This window comes from Lagenorhynchus albirostris, unplaced genomic scaffold (assembly GCF_949774975.1).
Source record: "Lagenorhynchus albirostris unplaced genomic scaffold, mLagAlb1.1 scaffold_445, whole genome shotgun sequence".
Classification (NCBI taxonomy): Eukaryota; Metazoa; Chordata; class Mammalia; order Artiodactyla; family Delphinidae; genus Lagenorhynchus; species Lagenorhynchus albirostris.
Genome location: NW_026783252.1, coordinates 6,039 through 25,607, shown reverse-complemented (window position 1 = coordinate 25,607; position 19,569 = coordinate 6,039). Strand labels below are relative to the sequence as shown.

The 19,569-nt window shown below is 47.2% G+C and overlaps 1 protein-coding gene across 1 annotated transcript; it reads right to left on the bottom strand.

Moving 5' to 3' along the window:
- Positions 1–2,571: 2,571 nt before the first annotated feature.
- On the bottom strand, positions 2,572–14,473 carry LOC132514276 (zinc finger protein 496-like; the record flags this gene model as incomplete). Its single annotated transcript, XM_060138901.1, has 4 exons — positions 2,572–5,991; positions 12,475–12,588; positions 13,691–13,798; positions 14,341–14,473. Coding segments are annotated over 4 exons (1,110 nt in total), but the record flags the coding sequence as incomplete, so codon positions are not given.
- Between the last annotated feature and the right edge of the window lie 5,096 nt (positions 14,474–19,569).

Here is a 19,569-nt window from a genome sequence, read left to right as displayed (position 1 = left end):
CTCATCTCAGTGGCCATCTTTGCCGGTGCACCTGGTTCTCCTTATATAAATTTGTCGAATGCACATCTGTTAGACTTTGGGCTTCTTGAGCAGATGGTTAAAGAAAGTTGCTAGCGGGCTTCCCTGGTGGCGCAGTGGTTGAGAGTCCGCCTGCCGATGCAGGGGACGCGGGTTCGTGCCCCAGTCCGAGAAGATCCCACATGCCGCGGAGCGGCTGGGCCCGTGAGCCATGGCCGCTGAGCCTGCGCGTCCGGAGCCTGTGCTCCGCAACGGGAGAGGCCACAACAGTGAGAGGCCCGTGTACCGCAAAAAAAAAAAAAAATAAAAAAGAAAGTTGCTAGTGAAATTTTTAGATCATGACCACAGAATATCATCTGGACGTCAGCCAAGCCATTTTAGAAAAATATGAGTTGTAAAAAAGGAGACCAAGATGAATTTGGTCCAGCCACTCTTAGCAACCCCACCCCCTACCTGCAACTTGACGAGTCATTGTTTGCTGAAGATGCTGTGTTGATATGATTTCAATATGAGCTTATATTCTTTTCCACTTCAAATCTTCTTTTCCAAAATATTTACTCAGAGAAACACTTAAAAATATCTAGGACTTCCCTGGTGGCGCAGTGGTTAAGAATCTGCCTGTCAGTGCAGGGGACACGGGTTCGAGCCCTGGTCCGGGAAGATCCCACATGCCGCGGAGCAACTAAGCCCGTGCGCCACAACTACTGAGCCTGTGCTCTAGAGCCCGCGAGCCACAACTACTGAGGCCCGCGCACCTATAGCCCGTGCTCTGCAACAAGAGAAGCCACCACAATGAGAAGCCCGCGCACCGCAACAAAGAGTAGCCCCCACTCCCTGCAAGTAGAGAAAGCCTGCGTGGAGCAACGAAGGCCCAACACAGCCAAAAATAAATAAATAAAATAAATAAATTTATTATTATTTTTTTTTTGCGGTACGCGGGCCTCTCACTGTTGTGGCCTCTCCCGTTGCGGAGCACAGGCTCCGGACGCGCAGGCTCAGCGGCCATGGCTCACGGGCCCAGCCGCTCCGTGGCATGTGGGATCTTCCCGGACCGGGTCACGAACCCGTGTCCCCTGCATCGGCAGGTGGACTCTCAACCACTGCGCCACCAGGGCAGCCCAATAAATTTATTTTTTTAAAAATCTAGAAATCACTCTGAACTTACCTTCAGTGGGTTGGAAGCAGGCCCCCATCTCAGAGCACACAGACACTTTCAAAGGTGATCCAGCTTGATTTGGGTGGGATTGATTTACCCCAACTATTAAGTCTGCACCTTTTCTGACCTGCAACGTTTTCAGGGCAGGTATCCTGGCCCCTTTACATTTTGACAAGATGTAGCAAGACCTGTACATAATAGGCTAGTACAGACATGACTTGTACCAAACCGTTTTTTAGCGGGTGATGGGAAAAGGGCAATCCCCTGCCATTTATTAGTGTGCTGAGGAGACAGCCCTTTGTCTTGAGGGGGTTACCAATCTGCTTGTGATCTCCTTAGCTATGGCCAAGATACGCGAGTGAAGACTGGCCCTTCTCATTAATGTGTGAATCTGCTTTTCCATTTCTTAAGAGAGTTCTGCATCTCATGGGGATTTCATAATACTGCAGCGTACTCTGGTGATTATACGCACATTAATCATGGTGCTCTCGTTGTTGGCTATGGTTCAGAGGGAGGATAAAATTCCTATTCTGTATGGGATGGTCAAAAGGTACGGATGGAACCCCAGGGCTTTGCCCTTGATGAACTTATGATCCCTAATAACCAGCCTGCAGATGCTGGGTGCCTTAGGTGTGGGGCAGGGCTGCAGGAGAGCCTGGTCATCCAGTCTTCCTCCCAATGCTCCTTTGCCGGCTAAGCTGCCTTCTTATGCATGTTACCTAATCTGTAGGCTTGTTTGCATTGGAGCACTGGTAGGCATTGACCATTCCTTATAAGACAAAACAGTATCAACTTTTGTTACTAATAGAAAATGCACCTGGGTTTATTTGACGGAACTGGGGAATTGACAAAAATGTCATCAAATTCCCTCCATTACGCTGCAAGCAGAAGTGTTTGTGCCTGATCAAAACTCTGCTTTTGGTAGAGTAGGGAAACTATCTCACAGGAGAAAAGCAACCAGGACCAATCTCCAAGTCCAAGGCAGGCACAGACTTGTGCCTTCTCTTCCACTTGTGCCATGATTTGACTTAAGAATAGCAAGGGACCTTCCCACCACTGGCTTTATCTTTGTTTTTCCCAGCTGTGGCAAGAGGTCAGGAGACAGAGGCTATATGAAAATGGCAGAGGTTGGGTGAAACAGCTATGGTGTTACCAGAAGTTCATCCCATCCCTGGTGTAAAGAAGCAGTTACTTCCTCTCTCCTCTAGAGAAGTCAGATCAGATGACCAGAACTATCTATCTGAGGCCCAGAAGTTTCACAAGGTGATGCCTGACATCCAGAGGGCCATTTTCAGCATCCTCCCACCTCAACTTCTCTTTGTCAGGCCAACTGACCATCTCTCTCAGCTGTGCTACTTGTTACTTTTTAAACTAAAATGAAAAGTCAAACGCAAATATGAATTCAGTGAGTCGAATTTTATTATGCACCTGTGAATTTATGGGAACAATGCCAAGGGATCAGATGAACAGGGAGGACAGATGTTCTTCAGATGTGGGGTCTCTGAACATCCACGGCAAGGTAGAAACATAGCTCCCCTGTCTGCCCAGCTACCCAGGGAGGGTGGGAAGGGAATAAGTCGGTCAGTTCTCCTATCTTCTGGAGCTTTCTCCAGAGCAGGTAACCGCATTTCTTCTGCATGGGAAGAACCTGGGATTTGAGTTGCACCACCCAGTAGGGTTTCCGAATCCAGGGGGAAGGTAACCTTCTGATTAGCTAAGTACCTTGGTCAGGTTTGCGTAAGTGAATGGGGGACTCCCTCACAATATTTGGTGGGTACTGAACGATGCACAGCGTCCCCAAAGGTTTCAATTCTGTCACATTCCCTTTCTTTCTTACTTAAGATTTTCAGATAAAATACACTAAGTAGAGTAGTGTTCCTCTTGGGATCATAACCTCCCCTCTTAATGGAATCCTTGGGCAAGAGTGCACAGGTGGGTGGGGTAAATGTACACGGAATCTGGGTTCTATTTGGAATTTTCCCCTCCCTTGGCCTTCAAGATTCATATTTTTCCCTGTTCCCGGCAGATCAATCCAAGAGGCAAACTATGTAGAAAACAAAGAGCCTCAATAGTTTATTTCTTGTTCAGGGTTATGACCAAATTATTTTATTGCATTTACTGTTCCTGGGTACGTAGATGAATCTACACACAGTAATCGTAACTATAAAACCTTGTGACTCTTTCACTGAGTTTGTGGCAGCAGCGTCTCTCAACGTGACAATGAAGTGGCTGACAAGGAACAAAGGGCCTTGCGTTCATTTGCCCAGCCTTACTGCCTGCTAATGGGACCTGACATACAAATACGTAACGCATGCCTGCTGGCTGGCTTTCTGCTTTAGTCACTGATACTCTATAGCCTCTGTGCTTTCTCATCATTGAGCTGCGCCAACCTGGCCAGTCTGCCAGGAACAAGACCGTGGTTTTCATTGCTTGCGGTTTCACTACCAGTGGTCACTCGCAGCCCAGAACCCCAGGCAATGAAATTTAAAGGCTATGTGCAGAGGACATCCACCCTGGGAGCAGAAGCTTGGATCTGAATCCTGCTTCCAATAGAACTGAGAGTAAGCTAACCCAAGTTTGTATTGACTCACCTGTGAATCAGCAATGACAGCAGAACCTCAGGATTATCTAGTTTTATGGGTTAAACTGTGTCTCCCCATCCCCCCCAAATTCATGTTGAAGTCCTAACCCCAGTACCTCAGAATGTGACCTTATTTGGAAATAGGGTCATTGCAGATACAATTAGTTAAGATGGGAACATACTGGAAACAGTAGGGTAGGCCCTAATCCAATATGACTAGTGTCTTTATAAAAAGGGAAAATTTGGAGACGGACACATACACAGGAGCACCATGTAAAGATGAAGGTAGAGATGGGGTGATGCTTCAACAAGACAAAGGATATCAACAACAGTCGGTAACCACTGAGGCTAAAGGAGAGGCACGGAGCCGATCCTTCCTTTACAAGAAACCAACCCTGCTGACACCCTGATCTTGGACTTCTGGCCTCCAGAACTGAGACGACGAATTTCTGTTGCTCTAGGCCATCCAGTTTTTGGCACTTTGTTACAGCAGAGCCCTAAGGAACCAATACAACTGGCACACTAATGCAATACATGATGTAGAGAATGACTTCACCAAAGGTTCTGTTGTTTCCCCTGCTCAGTTCACCCAGCCAAGGAGCCTCTCATTCACTGGAGCTGAGCTCCCCTTTCCGAGACACGACCCAATGGGAAAGGAAACTTAAGTGCCTTTCAAACGACGATGACTTCACTTCTAACCCACAAGCATACACCAAGGACCTTCAGGGTACAAAGAAAGGACACTTTGGGGAGCGTGTGCCAACATACAGTTTAAAATGTGGGCTTTGCCTTACGTGAGCTCACAATCCCTAATAACCAGCCATCATCACAAAGAAAAGGTTTCCATTTGGCAAGGAGCTGTAAAGCCCCCCACCAAGGCTTCTGAGCCTGAAAGGGCCATCTCATAATTGTGAGCTGCTCTTGTGGACCAGATGGTGACCAGGACTCAGACTTCTGATGACATGACATGGTCTGGTGTGCTTGGCCCTACTGCCCTTGTGCCCACGGGTCCCACCCCGCCTTCCTGCCTTCCTCCTAACCCATCACCTCATCTGCAGCTTCTTGCTGTCAGGCAGAAAGTACAGTTACCTCCAGACCTCAGGGTGGGGTGGGAATTCAGACAGCACAGGATGGGAGTATACTGAAAGTTAGCTGGTAAGGGACAGACCGCCCCCGCCCCCCCGACAAGGGGTCACTGCAGTAGGGGGCGCCCCAGTCCCTCCACTGCTTGGGAAGCACTGGACAGGGCTCTCCTAGACCCGATAACACTGGGCAAGTCAAAGCTGGTGGTGACACGCCCTCCCAGCTTCTGGCACAGCAGAGACAGAACGGATGCTCAACTGGCCACGATCTCATTTCTACCTGAGAGTAAAGGTCAGGAGGATGTGGTCTCCGTCCTGGGGAGGAGTCTGGAACCGAGCACGAGCGCGACGTGCTCTACCCAGGCTGGAGCTGCACCCAACAACGTGTGCGCCCTTGACTCAGTAGGAGTTCAGCGCCTGCTTGGACCGGCGCTTCATGTGCAGGCGCTGGTGGCGGAGAAGGTCAGAGTTCTGGGAAAAGCTTTTGACGCAGTACCGGCACTGAAAGGGCCGGGACTTGTCCACATGAGTGCTACTGCGGTGCCGGGCCAGTTGGTCGGGACGCTGGAACACCTTCCCGCAGTCACAGCACTGGAAGCGCAGCTTGGCCTTGCCCTTTGCCAGTAGGGCGTCGGAATCCCCGCCCACGGTCCCCGATGCGTCCTGCTCTCTCTTCTTCAGTAGCTCGAGTCTGTCTGGCTGCAAGTGTATCCGCCTGTGGGAGAGCAGGTGGGAGTTGAGGCGGAAGCTCTTCCCACAGGCACCGCACCTAAAAGGTTTCTGGACCTCGTGGGTCTCCAGGTGCCCATCTAGGTCCTCGCTGTCACTGAACAGCTCCCCGCACACCGAGCACTCGTGTGGCTTCTGCTCCCTGCGACTCCGCAGGTGCCGGATGAAGTTGACCCTCCAGCGGAAGGCTTTGCCACAGTTCGGGCACACATAGGACTTTTTGGAGGAGGTCTGCACCTCACCCCCTGACTCAGGGCCGCTCCGGTGGGAGGTAGGGAGGCTGTGCTGCTTCTCCGTGGGGCTCTGCAGCTCGTCTGTGCAGTAGGGGCCGAGCTGGGAGTCCTCGTCCCCAGAGCTGGAAAGAACAATCTCGATGGTCACCTCCTCATCCAGGCTGTTGTCGGGAAACGGTGCATCACCTCCGGCTACCAGAAAGCAACATGGAGGTCAGTGGTGCTGCCCAGGCCACACTCTAGCCCCTACGAACCCTACCCAGGAAGGTTCAGCGTGGGTCCAGGAACCCACATTTTTGCAAGGGATCTTCCGGCTGCAGATACCTCTGGTGTTATCTAGTGGCAAGGAAACCCTTCGCCACACTGTGCCAACATATCCTCGGTACCTCTTTCTCCTCTCTCCCTCTTCCCTACCTTTTTCTCCTAAGCCCCCAGACCCAATTTATATATATATATATTTTTCTAGCCACTGAGACCCCTCCAAGCTCTAAGAGTCTGCATGTAAGTCTTGAGCATTTACACATCATGTAACCTTGACTTCCTTAACCAGGCATGGGGAAAAATCTGTCAGGGTACATTAAAAGCCTTGAGAAAGAGGAAGACACTATATTCTATAAACAGACTGCCAGGAAGCTGCCAGCTACCATACTCTGAGCACTTAAATGCCCCAGGGATCTTGCAAGACTTCTGACGTGCCCAGTCCCATTTGCTCCTGGACACACCCAGTGATACCTTATTTGCCACATTATAAACATAGGCAAACTCGGGTGATGTGCCCAAGGGCTCAGGGCTGAAGGGGAGTTGAGCCCTGCTGTGATGTCAGAACTATTCAACGGTCCCAGACTGCCCAGGATCATCTCTCCCTCTCAGTGTCGTATCAGAGGCCCACCAACAGCCACTAGTGGTGATGCGTAGAGATGTCCTGCACTTTATAAACTGACTAGAAGAAGCTCGTTCAATGGATCCCAAGCCCGTGATGTTGGAAAGCTGTACCATGGGGAGGAAGTGGGTGGGCACTGGGGAACCTGGTATGAAGTCCTGGCCTGCAGCCCAGAGCCCACTGCGCAGCTCTCCTCAGGACTGTTTCCTCACTTTTGTGAAATGTGGGGCTCAGGTCTAAAACAGGGGTGGGGGGGCAGTGGTGCCAGGCCCTTCAAGATATTAGTAGGAATATAGTTATTCTGGACTTAATTGCTGGAGAGAGGAGAGTTCTGGCAGCTTAGGGAATGTGAGAGCAGGTGAAACTGGACAGAGCATAGCAGGAAGACCCAAAGCCACAGAGAGCAGGAGAGACAATGGGAGGGGCAGAGTCCATGGGGGTATCTGTCCAAACATCACAAGACAAGTGTGAGGGGGACTGGGTAGAATGTGAGACTGGGGAGTGGGAAGGGAAGACTTGAAGATTTAGAAAATTTTCAGTCTACCTATACTGCAAAAAATGAGAAAGTATATTCTGGGGAGAACACCAAGGGTGTGGCAGGACAACCTTGGATCCAATCAACCTTCTCGGAAGCCAGGAATGGAGGTGAGATAATCCAGGAATGGTCTGTAGAGGACCCTCTTGTCTGATGGTCTGAACTACTGTAAATTGCATGGGAGGCCTACAGTGTTTCTAAGAACATTATACGAGCCGAAACACTGCCATCTTGGAATAAAAAGGAAGGAGACAGGATGAACTGAAGGAAGGCTCTCAGACTTCCAGAACAAACTAATAGAGCTCTCTGGCTGCAAACATCCATCAACCTTGAAGGAAAAGGAAGACCAGCCCCAAAGGCAGTTCAGAGGTTGACAGGACTGCCACTGCATCTACAGGCCCAGAGTGTGGACACAGCACTGAGCCAAAGATGAATCTCAAGCCCTAAAATCTAACAGAATTTGCCCTGCTAGGGTTCAGACTTGCTTGGGAGCCATCAGCCTTTCTTCTTTTCAATCTTTCCCTTTTGGAATGAGAGTGTCTACTCTCTGCCTGTCTTACCATTGCGTTTTGGAAGCACATAACTCGATGTCTGGATTCACAGGTTCACAGCTGGAAGTGAGTACACCTTGAATTTCACCCAAACCTGATTTAGATTAAATCTTGATGATGCTGGAATAGGTTAAGGAGTGTTGGGATAGGGTGAATGTATTTTGCATATGAGAAGCATGAATCGTGGGGGAACAGAGGGTGAAGTGTTATAGGCTGAACTGCATCCTCTTCCTCTTAAAAATACGTTATGTTGAAGTCTTAACCCCTAGCACCTCAGAATGTGACTATATTTGGAGATAAGGTCTTTCAAGAGGTAATTAAGTGGGGGCTTCCCTGGTGGCACAGTGGTTAAGAATCTGCCTGCCAATGTGGGGACACAGGATCTAGCCCTGGTCCGGGAAGATCCCACATGCCACGGAGCAACTAAGCCTGTGCGTCACAACTACCGAGCCTGCGCCCTAGATCCTGTGAGCCACAACTACTGGGCCCGCATGCTGCAACAAAGAGTAGCCCCCGCTCGCAGCAACTAGAGAAAACCCGCAAGCAGCAGCGAAGACCCAATGCAGCCAAATATTAAATAAATGAATAAATAATTTTTTAAAAAAGAGGTAATTATGTTAAAATGAAGTCAACAGGGCAGGACCTAATCCAACAGGTATCCTTGTAAGAAGAGGAGGTTAGGACGCAGACATGCAGAGAGATGAGCATGTGAAAACACAGGGAGAAGACAGCTATCTACAAACCAAGAAGAGAGGCCTCAGGAGAAACCTACTCTACTGAAACCTTGATCTCAATCTTCTAAGCTGCCAGAATGTTGAGAAAATCAATTTCTGTTGTTCGAGCCTCCCAGTCTGTGGTACTTTATTACAGCTGTCCTAGGAGACTCATACAGTGCATATAGGATGACATCCCCTTAAATCAGATGAAGTGACCAAAAATAGATGCATAGTTTCTAAAAAGGGGGAAATAAATCAACAATAGTGCTGTGTGCCATTGACACAACAGTGTAAAGAATTCCTAGCAGATGAGATGAAACTCATAGATGTGTTGCCCAAAACACCACAGAGAAAGAGTAACACCAGGGCTGTCTCAGCTCAGCACTGATGAGTGCAAGGGGTGCGGCGGGTGGAGAGAAGGGCAGAGGGAGGCTGAATTGGCTGTGCGGATAATGGTAGAGAAAACAGGGAAGTTATTGGTGTAAGTGCTTTTACATGTATTAAATCATTTAATCCTCAACAATCATAACTCCACAAGGTAGCTATGACTATTATCTCTGTCTTACAGGAGAAAAATTTAAAACCGAGAGATAACATAGATCAAGGTTCAGGGGAATTGAGCTCAACTTGGGGTGGGGGGGGGTGGGTGCTGCATACCAAAGCCTCTGGCTGTGCTGTCCCATGGCCAGGGAACAACCAGGCTGCTGTGTGTTTTCAGGGGGAGAAAGCCCATGACCAGGTTGATGGCTAATTCCTCAAGAAAGGCAATCTGTGGCCTGGGAATGAATTATTCCCTGTCAGCTGGGGGTGCTAAGGAGAGAAGCAGGGAGGACAGGAAGCTAGATTTTAAAAAATAAAGAAATAAACGCATTATAACTAATATATTCTTATAATGTTAGGAGGGGGGGCTTTCTTAAGCAAGACACAAAATCAAAAAAGAGATGAAGAACTGCATTTACATACTAAAAACGTTTTTAGAAAACCATTTATGTCCTAAAAGTCCTAAAAAGGCCTTATGTGGGTCCTAAAAACCCACAGAAACAAAGTTAAAAAACAGGAGGAATTATGTACAAATACTAAGAGGCAACAGATTGAGACCCACAATTTTGAGCTTCTACTAATTCATGGAAAAGGCAAGCGAATGTGGAATTAAGAGCATGGGCCTGGAGCCCTATAACATGGGTTCAGATCCTCAGTCTGATACTCAGCCTGTGAGTGTCAGACGCTACCTGGGCAAGAGACTTCAGCTTGGGGGTCCCAGCTGCAGAATGGAGACATCATAGTACCTGTTATGGGCCAAGAGTTTGTGTCCCCCCCCAGAATTTGTATGTCGAAGCACTAACTCCCAATGTGATGGTATGGGAGGTGGGGCCTTTGGAAGGTAATTAGGTTTATATGAGGTCTTGAAGGTGGGAGCTTTGTGATGGGATTAGTACCTTTAGAAGAAGAGGAAGAGACAAGGGCTCTGTCTCCACGAGAATGCACCGAGGAAAGGTCATACAAGCACACAGGGAGAAGGCAGTCAACTACAACCCAGGAAGAGAGCCCTCACCATACAATGAACCTGCTGTTGACTTGATCTCAGACTTCTCAATCTCCAGAACTGTGAGAAATAAATTTCTATTGTTTAATAGAAAATACCTCTATGGTATTTTGCTATAGTAGCCTGTGCTGGCTGAGACAGTATCTATCTCAGAAGGTGCGGTAAGGATATAATGCACAAATCGTGTAAAGACCTTACACTGGTGCAGTGCTTTGGACATAAAGACATAGAGCTTACCAAATGTGAAGGCGGAAGGGGCAAAAAAGAAAAAAAGGACTAAAGAGTATTAACTAGGCAATTCACAGAGAAAACACAATAAACAAGAAAAGATATTCTGGGCTTCCTGGTGGGGCAGTGGTTAAGAATCCACCTGCCAATGCAGGGGACACGGGTTCGAGCCCTGGTCCGGGAAGATCCCACATGCCACTGAGCAACTAAGCCCGTGTGCCACAACTACTGAGCCTGTGCTCTAGAGCCTGCATGCCACAACTACTGAGCCCGTGTGCCACAACTACTGAAGCCCGCGTGCCTAGAGCCCGTGCTCCGCAACAAGAGAAGCCGCTGCAGTGGGAAGCTCGCGCACCAAAATGAAGAGTAGCCCCCGCTCGCCTCACCTAGAGAAAGCCCGCGCGCAGCAACGAAGACCCAACGCAGTCCCCCCGCCCAGAAAAAAAAAATAAAAGAAATAAATTAAAAAAAAAGATATTCCATCGTGGTGGCAGCTTTATAATGTGCTGGCTGGACTGGCACGAATGGAACCAGTTGGGAGGGTCCCTCATGAGCGTGGATGTGGGGATGTGGACCCTTCACCTGCTGTCAGAAGTGTGGGCAAGGCTACCAAAATAAAAATGGTGCCCATTCTTTGCAATCTATCATCTCTCACTGATCTCAGATAGCAACCCTCAGCTTCTTGCCATTTCAAAGTATATTCTGTGTCAGAGCCCAGCAGAGGGAGAGTGGAGCTAAAAAACTGGGGATTAATGACTGTCCACATTCTATAAGGATGCTGCCAGGGCTGAGACATGCTGTGGGCAGGAAGAGGCTGAAGAGGATTCTAAATGTATCTCGAGGGATACATTTAGATACTTCCCTGGCGGTATCTACATTTAGATGTATCTACATTTAGATACATATTAGATACTCTAAATGTATCTCGAGGGATACATTTAGATACTTCCCTGGCGGTCCGGTGGTTAAGACTTCACTTTCCAAGGCAGGGGGTGCAGGTTCACTCCCTGGTCGGGGAGCTAAGATCCCACATGCCTCGTGGCCACAAAAACAAAACATAAAACAAAATGTATCTCGAGAATCAAGCTTTCATCAGGCAGAACTGAGAATGGGCTACACATGAAAAATCATCCTCAGCAAGCTCCTTAGAAAACCAGGGGTGAGCATCAAAGCTTGTGGGGACGGAGTACTGCCCATGTAGATCGACTGTAGATTTACATCAGCATAAAATCCCTTTTGTCTACATAGGAGAGGGGGCAAACACAAATGGTCGTGAACCCTGCGGAAACACCAAAATATCATGCAAATCTTGCTTCCAGAAGGCATCACGGATTGTGCATGAGTCAGTCTGGATGGCTGCAAAAAGTCCTCCATGACACAGTGGGTTCAAGTAAGGACCGGAGACTTGGGTGTGATATTTGGAAGAATGGCTGAACACTGACGACATTAAACATGGCGGGATTTTAGTCTTCGCCTCTGGAGGTGGCAACTTTTACCAGCATTACTTGGAGTCTAAATGCTGCCGAGGGCAGTTGGAGCACATTCTCCAGAGGGCCCCTTTTCAGCATGCTGTAAACCTGTTCTCTAATTCCAACACTTTGTCCGGGGAGGCTGGTCTTCCTTGCTCAGGGAAGAAATACACAAACTAGGTGGCCAACAGCACTACATCAGCACCCTGACTCAACCCACAAGAGAAAGGAAAGGAGGGGAGGGTCTCAGATTGCGAGTGAGCTGGAAGAGAACCTAGCAAAACAAAACTAGGGCAGGCAGTTGGCAAGGAGCCGTCAGCAGGAACTTCAGAAAGTTCAATTCCTGAACCTACCACCAGCACAAATGTATACACATACCCAACACGCATGCACGCACACACACACCATGCACGCATACATTCACACACAGACATACACACATGCACACACCACACACGCACCACGTACATAAACACCACACTCACACGTGTATGCCCACACACATGCAGACATGCTCACATGCATACCACACAATGCCACATACCATACACACCACACACGTACGCTCACACACAACACACCAGACACACTATACATACATCACACATGCCATCACCACAGGCCATATCACAGCCCCACGCTACATGCACACACAAGCTCGCATACACACCACACACACACATATGCACGCTCAAGCCACACATCACATAGCCAGGGGCACACTCCCCCGCACCCTCTCAGGCGTTCCTTTACCTGGGCAGGTGCTTGGCGGGAGCACCGTCTGCTGGCAGATTTGGAACTCCGGCACCTGCGGCTCATCCCGTTTCCTTCTTTCTTCTGTCTGGAATGGCTGGAGACTTGGGAAGTCTTTCCAGAGAAGAAAATGAAAACATTGATTTTCCCTGCAGCTGCAGCACCACCTGGGGGGGGGGTGCATCTTAACAGATGCCAGGCTGTGATCCAAGAGTAGGCCTAGGCTCCCTCTCAGGGCAGCCACTCAGTAAATGTCTGTTGAGCAAATGAATCTGCAGGCAAAATGGGCCAACACCACGAACGTGGGTTTTGAAGCTAGATAGGAGGACTGTGGATCCTGGTTCTGCCCCTTCCACTTGACTGTGGACAAGTAACTGCCATCCCTGCTGGCATTTCCATTTTCTGTGGTGGGATTTCCAGTACTCCACGCAGACGCTGCATAAACGCAGCCTGGACAGGGCCTGCTGGGGTAGAGACGGGATGGGAAGCTAGCCACACCAGAGGCCCTGGATGCTTGTTCCCGGTGGGGATAGTGAGTGAAATACGGACCTGCTCTGTGCCAGCTTTAGGTCCCAAAGGGGAAGGGGTCAAGGGTCTGCTGATGACACCGTACAGAACTCTTTCCCCCGAAGGAGCAGACATCTTGAGGCGTTACAGCACAGTGGTTACAGATACAAGCTCTGGTGACACGGAAAGCTGGGGGTGGGGAGGGGGCTGGGAAATGCTGCTGCTGAACTGTGTCATGTCAACCAAGCCCGAGCGCCACCCCCCTGCCTCACTTTCCTCACACTACCTGCAGTATGTGGCTGGATGGAGTAGACAGGTGAAGCGGCCAGAGGCACTGTGCCCATTGCCCGGCCAAGAGGTGGCACACCCTCCTCCTCCCCTACCTGACCTCTGGAGAGCATGTGACCTCACTGGTAGAGGGGCCACTGGGTTGTCAGCACAAGCCAGGTGTCAGTTATAGCAGAGGAGAAAGATATTCCTATTACATCCTAGTTCCTGGCTGATGAAGTGCAATCCCCACACCTGGCAAAATTAAAATCCCCATATTCTTTCTGTAAGGAATGAGGGACGAGGCAAGACTTGTCCTACCAAGACATGGTCCAGTGGTGACAGAGGGCTGCAGAAAATTGGCAGAGGGAGCAGGTCTGCCTCTGGCTGGCAGCGGCCTTCCAACCCGCTCTATTCACCAAGTTCTGGTATCAATACTCACCTGCGTAGGAGACCTGGGACACATCCTTCCCCTGGAGGTCCTGCAACTCTGGAACACGTGGCTCATTCTCCTCTCCTTGGGAGAGATCCAGCTGGGCAGCTGGGTCATCTATTCACAGAAAAGGGAAGGATACACATTCATCAGTGACCTGCTCCCACAGGAAACCAGGGTGGGAGGAGAGAGAAGTTGCCTGTCCCAGGCAACTCTGGGACAGGTAGAGAAGAGAGAAGTTAGAGGGACATGTGACAGGCCATGACACCAACAGGGGCCACACAGGGCCACAGAGAAGTGGAAAGACCAGAGCAAGCAGGGAGAGGGAGGGGGAGGGAAGACACTAAAGGGGAAGCTGTGGGCCTGGAGCAACTCTTTCAGGCCTGTCAGAAAAACAGCAATGAAGAAATCCGTAGGACAAGAATGACAGAAGAAAAGCAAATGCAAGGGATACAAGTTATATTTGGTTTTGTATGCAAAACAGGCAGCTAACAAGCCTAACTTACACGTCACAGCAGCAGGCAATGGTCAACCTGCAGAGTGGCCTTGGGGCCACTGTGTACAGGTGACCTCCCATCAGGGCTTGGGGGTGAACAGTGAGGTCAGACATGGGCCCCCTAGATCCCTGGTCTCAGGAGAGAAGGAGAGTTAAGTCTTACCTGGAGGCAGTGAGACGCCGCAGTCCTCCCCAATGATGAACTCTCCGTAGAAGCCAGTCTGGGCAGGGTCTAGAAGGGACCAGTCCTCTTCTGAGAAGCAGAAGATCATATCCTTGAAAGAAGAAACCCGGTTCTGAAACCACAGAACAGGTACACCTCAATCCAGGGACAAGCTAGGGGAGGGATGCTACAAACAAGTGGGAAGGAAGACGGGGTTGAGGCAGAGCCCCCAGCAACATGTGCAGATGGGAGAAAGAAAAAGCAGACAGGCTGCTCCAGAGCTCACACTGATTCCCTAGTTCTAGCCTGAGACCCACCTTGGATGCATCTGGTTTGGCAGAATCCAAACAGTGGATGCCTCACAGGGTGGCCAAGGATGTACAGAACAGGCCTTCCTACACAGTGCTGGGGAGGCTGCAACCCACAACTCCCAGGCAGGCAAATGTCCACCAGATTACCCACGTGTTCACCCTTTGATGCAGAGATTCCATTTCTACAGTTTATTTTCACATGTGCAGCATGAGGTCTGTATGAGCTCCTTCGCTGCAGCACTGATGATAAGAGATAATAGTTAAAGCTGAAAACAAGGTCTATGCTCATCAACAAAGAACTATTTAAGTAAGCTACAGGACATCCTACAAGGCCTGATCACACCCTCGTTAGAAAGAATAAGGGCTTCTCCGTACCGCGTAGGAAGCCCTCCAAGGTGTACTGTTACATGAAAAGCACCCGGCCAGAGGTTGTCTAGATTGTCCCTGTGTGCCCAGCACCTAAAAGTCTTGACCGCCGGTTGCTTCTGCAAAAGGTGCTAGGACGCCCGGGGTTATGTGCAGGAGGGAGACTTTTCTTACACTGTGTTATAAACCATGAGAATGTGTCAAAAATTAATTTTAATTTCTGAAATGATGGCATATCCACATAATACCGGGAGTCCACAAAAATAAAGAAGTCATTTACAAAATGGAAATGTAATTCTTAGCCAGTTAGAGCATGAAGCTAGGTTCTCAAATTTCCTCTAAATACTAATATGACAATTGGTGGTATATGTAAATGTCATTGAAAAATTATTTGTTTTGTTCGTAATAATCTGGAAACTTGATCATCTGATAGAATATTTGGGAGAAGTAAAATGTGAAAAGATGGGGCTTCCCCAGTGGTGCAGTGGTTGAGAGTCCGCCTGCCGATGCAGGGGACACGGGTTTGTGCCCCGGTCCGGGAAGATCCCACATGCTGCGGAGCGGCTGGGCCCGTGAGCCATGGTCGCTGAGCCTGCGCATCTGGAGCCTGTGCTCTGCAATGGGAGAGGCCACAACAGTGAGAGGGCCGCGTACCGCAAAAAAAAAAAAAAAAGTGAAAAGATGAACAACTACTGGTCTAGTTGACATTTCTGTTTGTACCTTCTAATCCCAGAAGAACAGAAATACATACATGTATTATTTCTACTAAGCATGTCATTATATATTGGCTTAACAAGCACAGGTTTTCTGCAAAGTGTTTCAATCACAAAACATTTAAAATAAAATTCCATTTGGGTTTGTTTTTTGTCTTTTTAAAAAAAAGCCCTTTATACAGTTAATTGAAAAGGACTTCAAAATAAAATTTGGGGGTAAAAATGCAACCCACAGTACTTCTGTATAATATACTAACATCTGTTTTTCTTTTTTTTTAAAAAAAAAGAAAAAGAATTCACAATATTTTAAACACATGTCCTTGCAGCTAAATCTCTGGAATATTACCAGTTACTGCCATACGGTTGCCCAGGGGCCAGGTGCCAGCTGTGGGGGTTGGTGGGTAGATGGGTGGGTGGGGACCTGGGTAAGGAGAATTTTCAATGCATCTCCTCTGGTACCTTTGGACCCTTCCTCCCCCACATACGTGCTTTTTAATTTTTTAAATTAAACCTAGAGAGTAATACAATGAACATGAAGGATACACCACTGTTCAACTAGAGTCAATAAATGAACATGTGGCCCTTTTGTCACATTTCCCCCTCTCACATATATGGTGACTGGGTATGTTCACTCGTTCTCCTGGATATCTGGGGAGTTGCAGGTATCACAGGTCGTTACCCCAACATGTGACAGAGTGTATCTCCTAAGAAAGATGTTACTCTCCTACATCAGCACAATTCTTTTAGCACAGTGGCTCTCAACCAAGTGGACTGATTCTGCACCCAGAGGATATCGGGCAATGTCTGGAGACATTTTTGTCACCACTGAGGGGTGGGCACTACTGGCATCGAGCGGGTGGAGGCCAAGGGTGCTGCTCAACACACCCCTACGGCCCAACTCGACAAAGAACTACCCAGCCAAAATGTCAACAGAGCCATGGTCAAGAGACTGCTCTACAAGGCAAAAAATACACAAATCAATTTTCACTGCAAAGTAAAGGGGCTGTTACAGCGGAGGATTCCTGGACTGAATGTCAATATCATGACATAGTATGAGTGTGTTTCGTGTTTGGTAATTGCAATCATTGTTGCTTTTGCTGTGGTCATCCATTTACAATGCTTGGTGTCAGTTTATTTACCTCTTGTAAAAATAAAATACAGTGTGTGAGTGTGAAAAAAAAATAATAGTACTGCTAACTGATAATAACAGTACTGCTAAAAATAGATAGATAGATGGTATTATTGTGAGGGCTAAGAGATAATGTACGTTGAATGCCCAACACAATACCTGGCACAGAACAGATTTCAATAAATGTTTCTTAAATGAATAAATAAATGAATATATTAAAAAAGAAAAAAAAACTGCTCTACAACCGAGAAATTTAATATTGGTTCAGTAATATCACCTAGTGTCTTCTGAATTATGAAATAGCATTACCCTTTCAAGGAAAAATATTTTGAAGAGTTTCACGGGTGACTGTGACAAGAGGTCAAGATTGGGAATTGCTGGGTTAAAAGCTTTCTAATGGGCCCCTAGAAATCTTGCTAAACATACATTGTCTTAAAATGTCAGTCATCTGGGATATAAATAAAATTCAACAGTCGTATGTTTATGTTACCACAGGCATATGTTTACAATTACTTATTTATACTTTTTTTTGCCCCAGTCCATTCGATCAGAAAAGATTAAAAGTGTGATACTCCCCTGGGTACTTAGGGATGTAGGAAAACAGGCCTTTATACACGGTTGGAAATAACTGCACATTTCTGAACAATATTTGGGAGAATGTAGCAGAAGCATACACTGTGATCCAGTAATTCTATTTCTAGGAAATGTTTCTAAGGAAATCATTAGAGATGTATGCAAACGTGTGTAAAGAGCATAGAACACAATGTTTTGCAGAATCATATGTGAGGCTTCTTTTCTTCTTTATGCTTTTCTCTAGCGTCTGAAGACCTACCTAAGCACGTATCATTTATATTTTAATAGTATTAAAAACTGGGGAATTCCCTGGCGGTCCAGTGGTTAGGACCTCAGCGCTTTCACTGCGGTGGCCCAGATTCAATCCCTGGTAGGGGAACTAAGATCCTGCAAGCTGAGTGGTACGGCCAAAAAAACAACCAAAAACACCTGAAATAAAATACCCATGTACCCGCTAGTAAGATGTATGAACTATTAGTAGGTAACAGTCTTTGCTTCAGGTTTTCCTTGAAAGGGTGTGGTAGGATTATGGTCTCCTCTGAGCTTCTCCCGACCCCAGTCCCACTCCCAGACCTTCCTAGAGGGAAGCTGCACTCTGGATTTGGTGTTTAATATTCTATGCATGGCTTTTAAACTCCCACTACATCCAAACATAGCCTGAAATGACAGCACTGTTTTGTAAGTATTTAAATGTTAAACTTGCCTTATATGCACCATTCTAGTTAAGATTTATTCACGTTGATATACGTACGTCTAGTTCATTGACTTTAATGTATACAATTTCATAGAATTATTTCTTCTGTCATAATGTTTAGGTCTTTCCCAGCTCAGTGAACTCTCTCTTCTGTCACCCCATCCATGTGTAACAGTGCCTCCAGGGTAGATGTGCAGAGGGAACATTGGGAACATACATCTTGACCGACATTAAGTATTTCCACATCTTTCTTCAAGTGGAGTACCTAAAGTACGCTCCCACTGGCAATACGTTGGCACGCCTATTTCCATACACCTTTGCCAACAACACTGGGCACTGTCAAATATCTAAGGTTCTAGCAGCACTGTGGGTATGAAGCAATCACAGGAGCGTAACTCCCTTTACCTCGATGAACATCTCTTCATGAATTTATTGGCCAGTTGGGTTTTGTCTTAAGATGCTCGCTTATTTTCTTTGCCTATTTTTCTATTTTCTAGTGAGTTGCTCTTCCTATTTTTTTTAAACCAGCTTGTTATCAACTGTGGATATACTTCACTATCATAAAAGAAAAGATAACACCATTTCAATTTTTAAAAAATCTAAGTGTTTCAATCGCTTTATGGTGATATGAGTAACCAGTAATATTAATGAAATATAAAGAACTGCAAGAAAATGTTCAACAAATTAGTAAGGTGACCATTTTAGAAAAGAGCTTCAAAATCAGAAATGTGGCTTTGGAACAAAAACAGGCCAACACAGAAGAGAAGAAAAAGTCCAGAAACAAAATTTGGTATACCTAAAACTTTAATCTACAGGAAAAAACAGAACCCTAATCAATGGGGAAAAAGAAAGATGACTTTCATCTGATGTGCCTGATACAGTTGGCTAACTACTTAGAAATAAAACTAGATTCTGATCCTTGATCATAAAGAATATAAAAATAAAAAACTGGAAGCCTCCCCACCCCCGCAAAGGCTTTCAGGCACTAAAAATAGAGACGCCATATGAAGAATTGGCAGATACTCCACATAAAAATTATGAATATCCACAGTAATGAAAAAGCATGAATGAAACTAAAAGACAAATGACAAACTGGGAATAAAGGCACACCACTTATGAAAGGCAAAGAGTGCTTTAAATATATGGAGCCCTTACACCACAATTGGAAAAGCTTTCCATCCCAATAAAAAAAGGTGAGGGAACCAAGAAAGTAAATATTTTAAAACATATGAAAAAAAGTTCACCTTTACTAGTACATGAAAAAATGTATATAAAAGACTAGTATCAATCTTCACTTTGGGGACTTCCCTGGTGGTGCGGTGGTTGAGAATCCGCCTGCCAATGCAGGGACATGGGTTCTAGCCCTGGTCCAGGAGGATCCCACATGCCGCGGAGCAGCTAAGCCCGTGCGCCACAACTACTAAGCCTGCGCTCTAGAGCCCA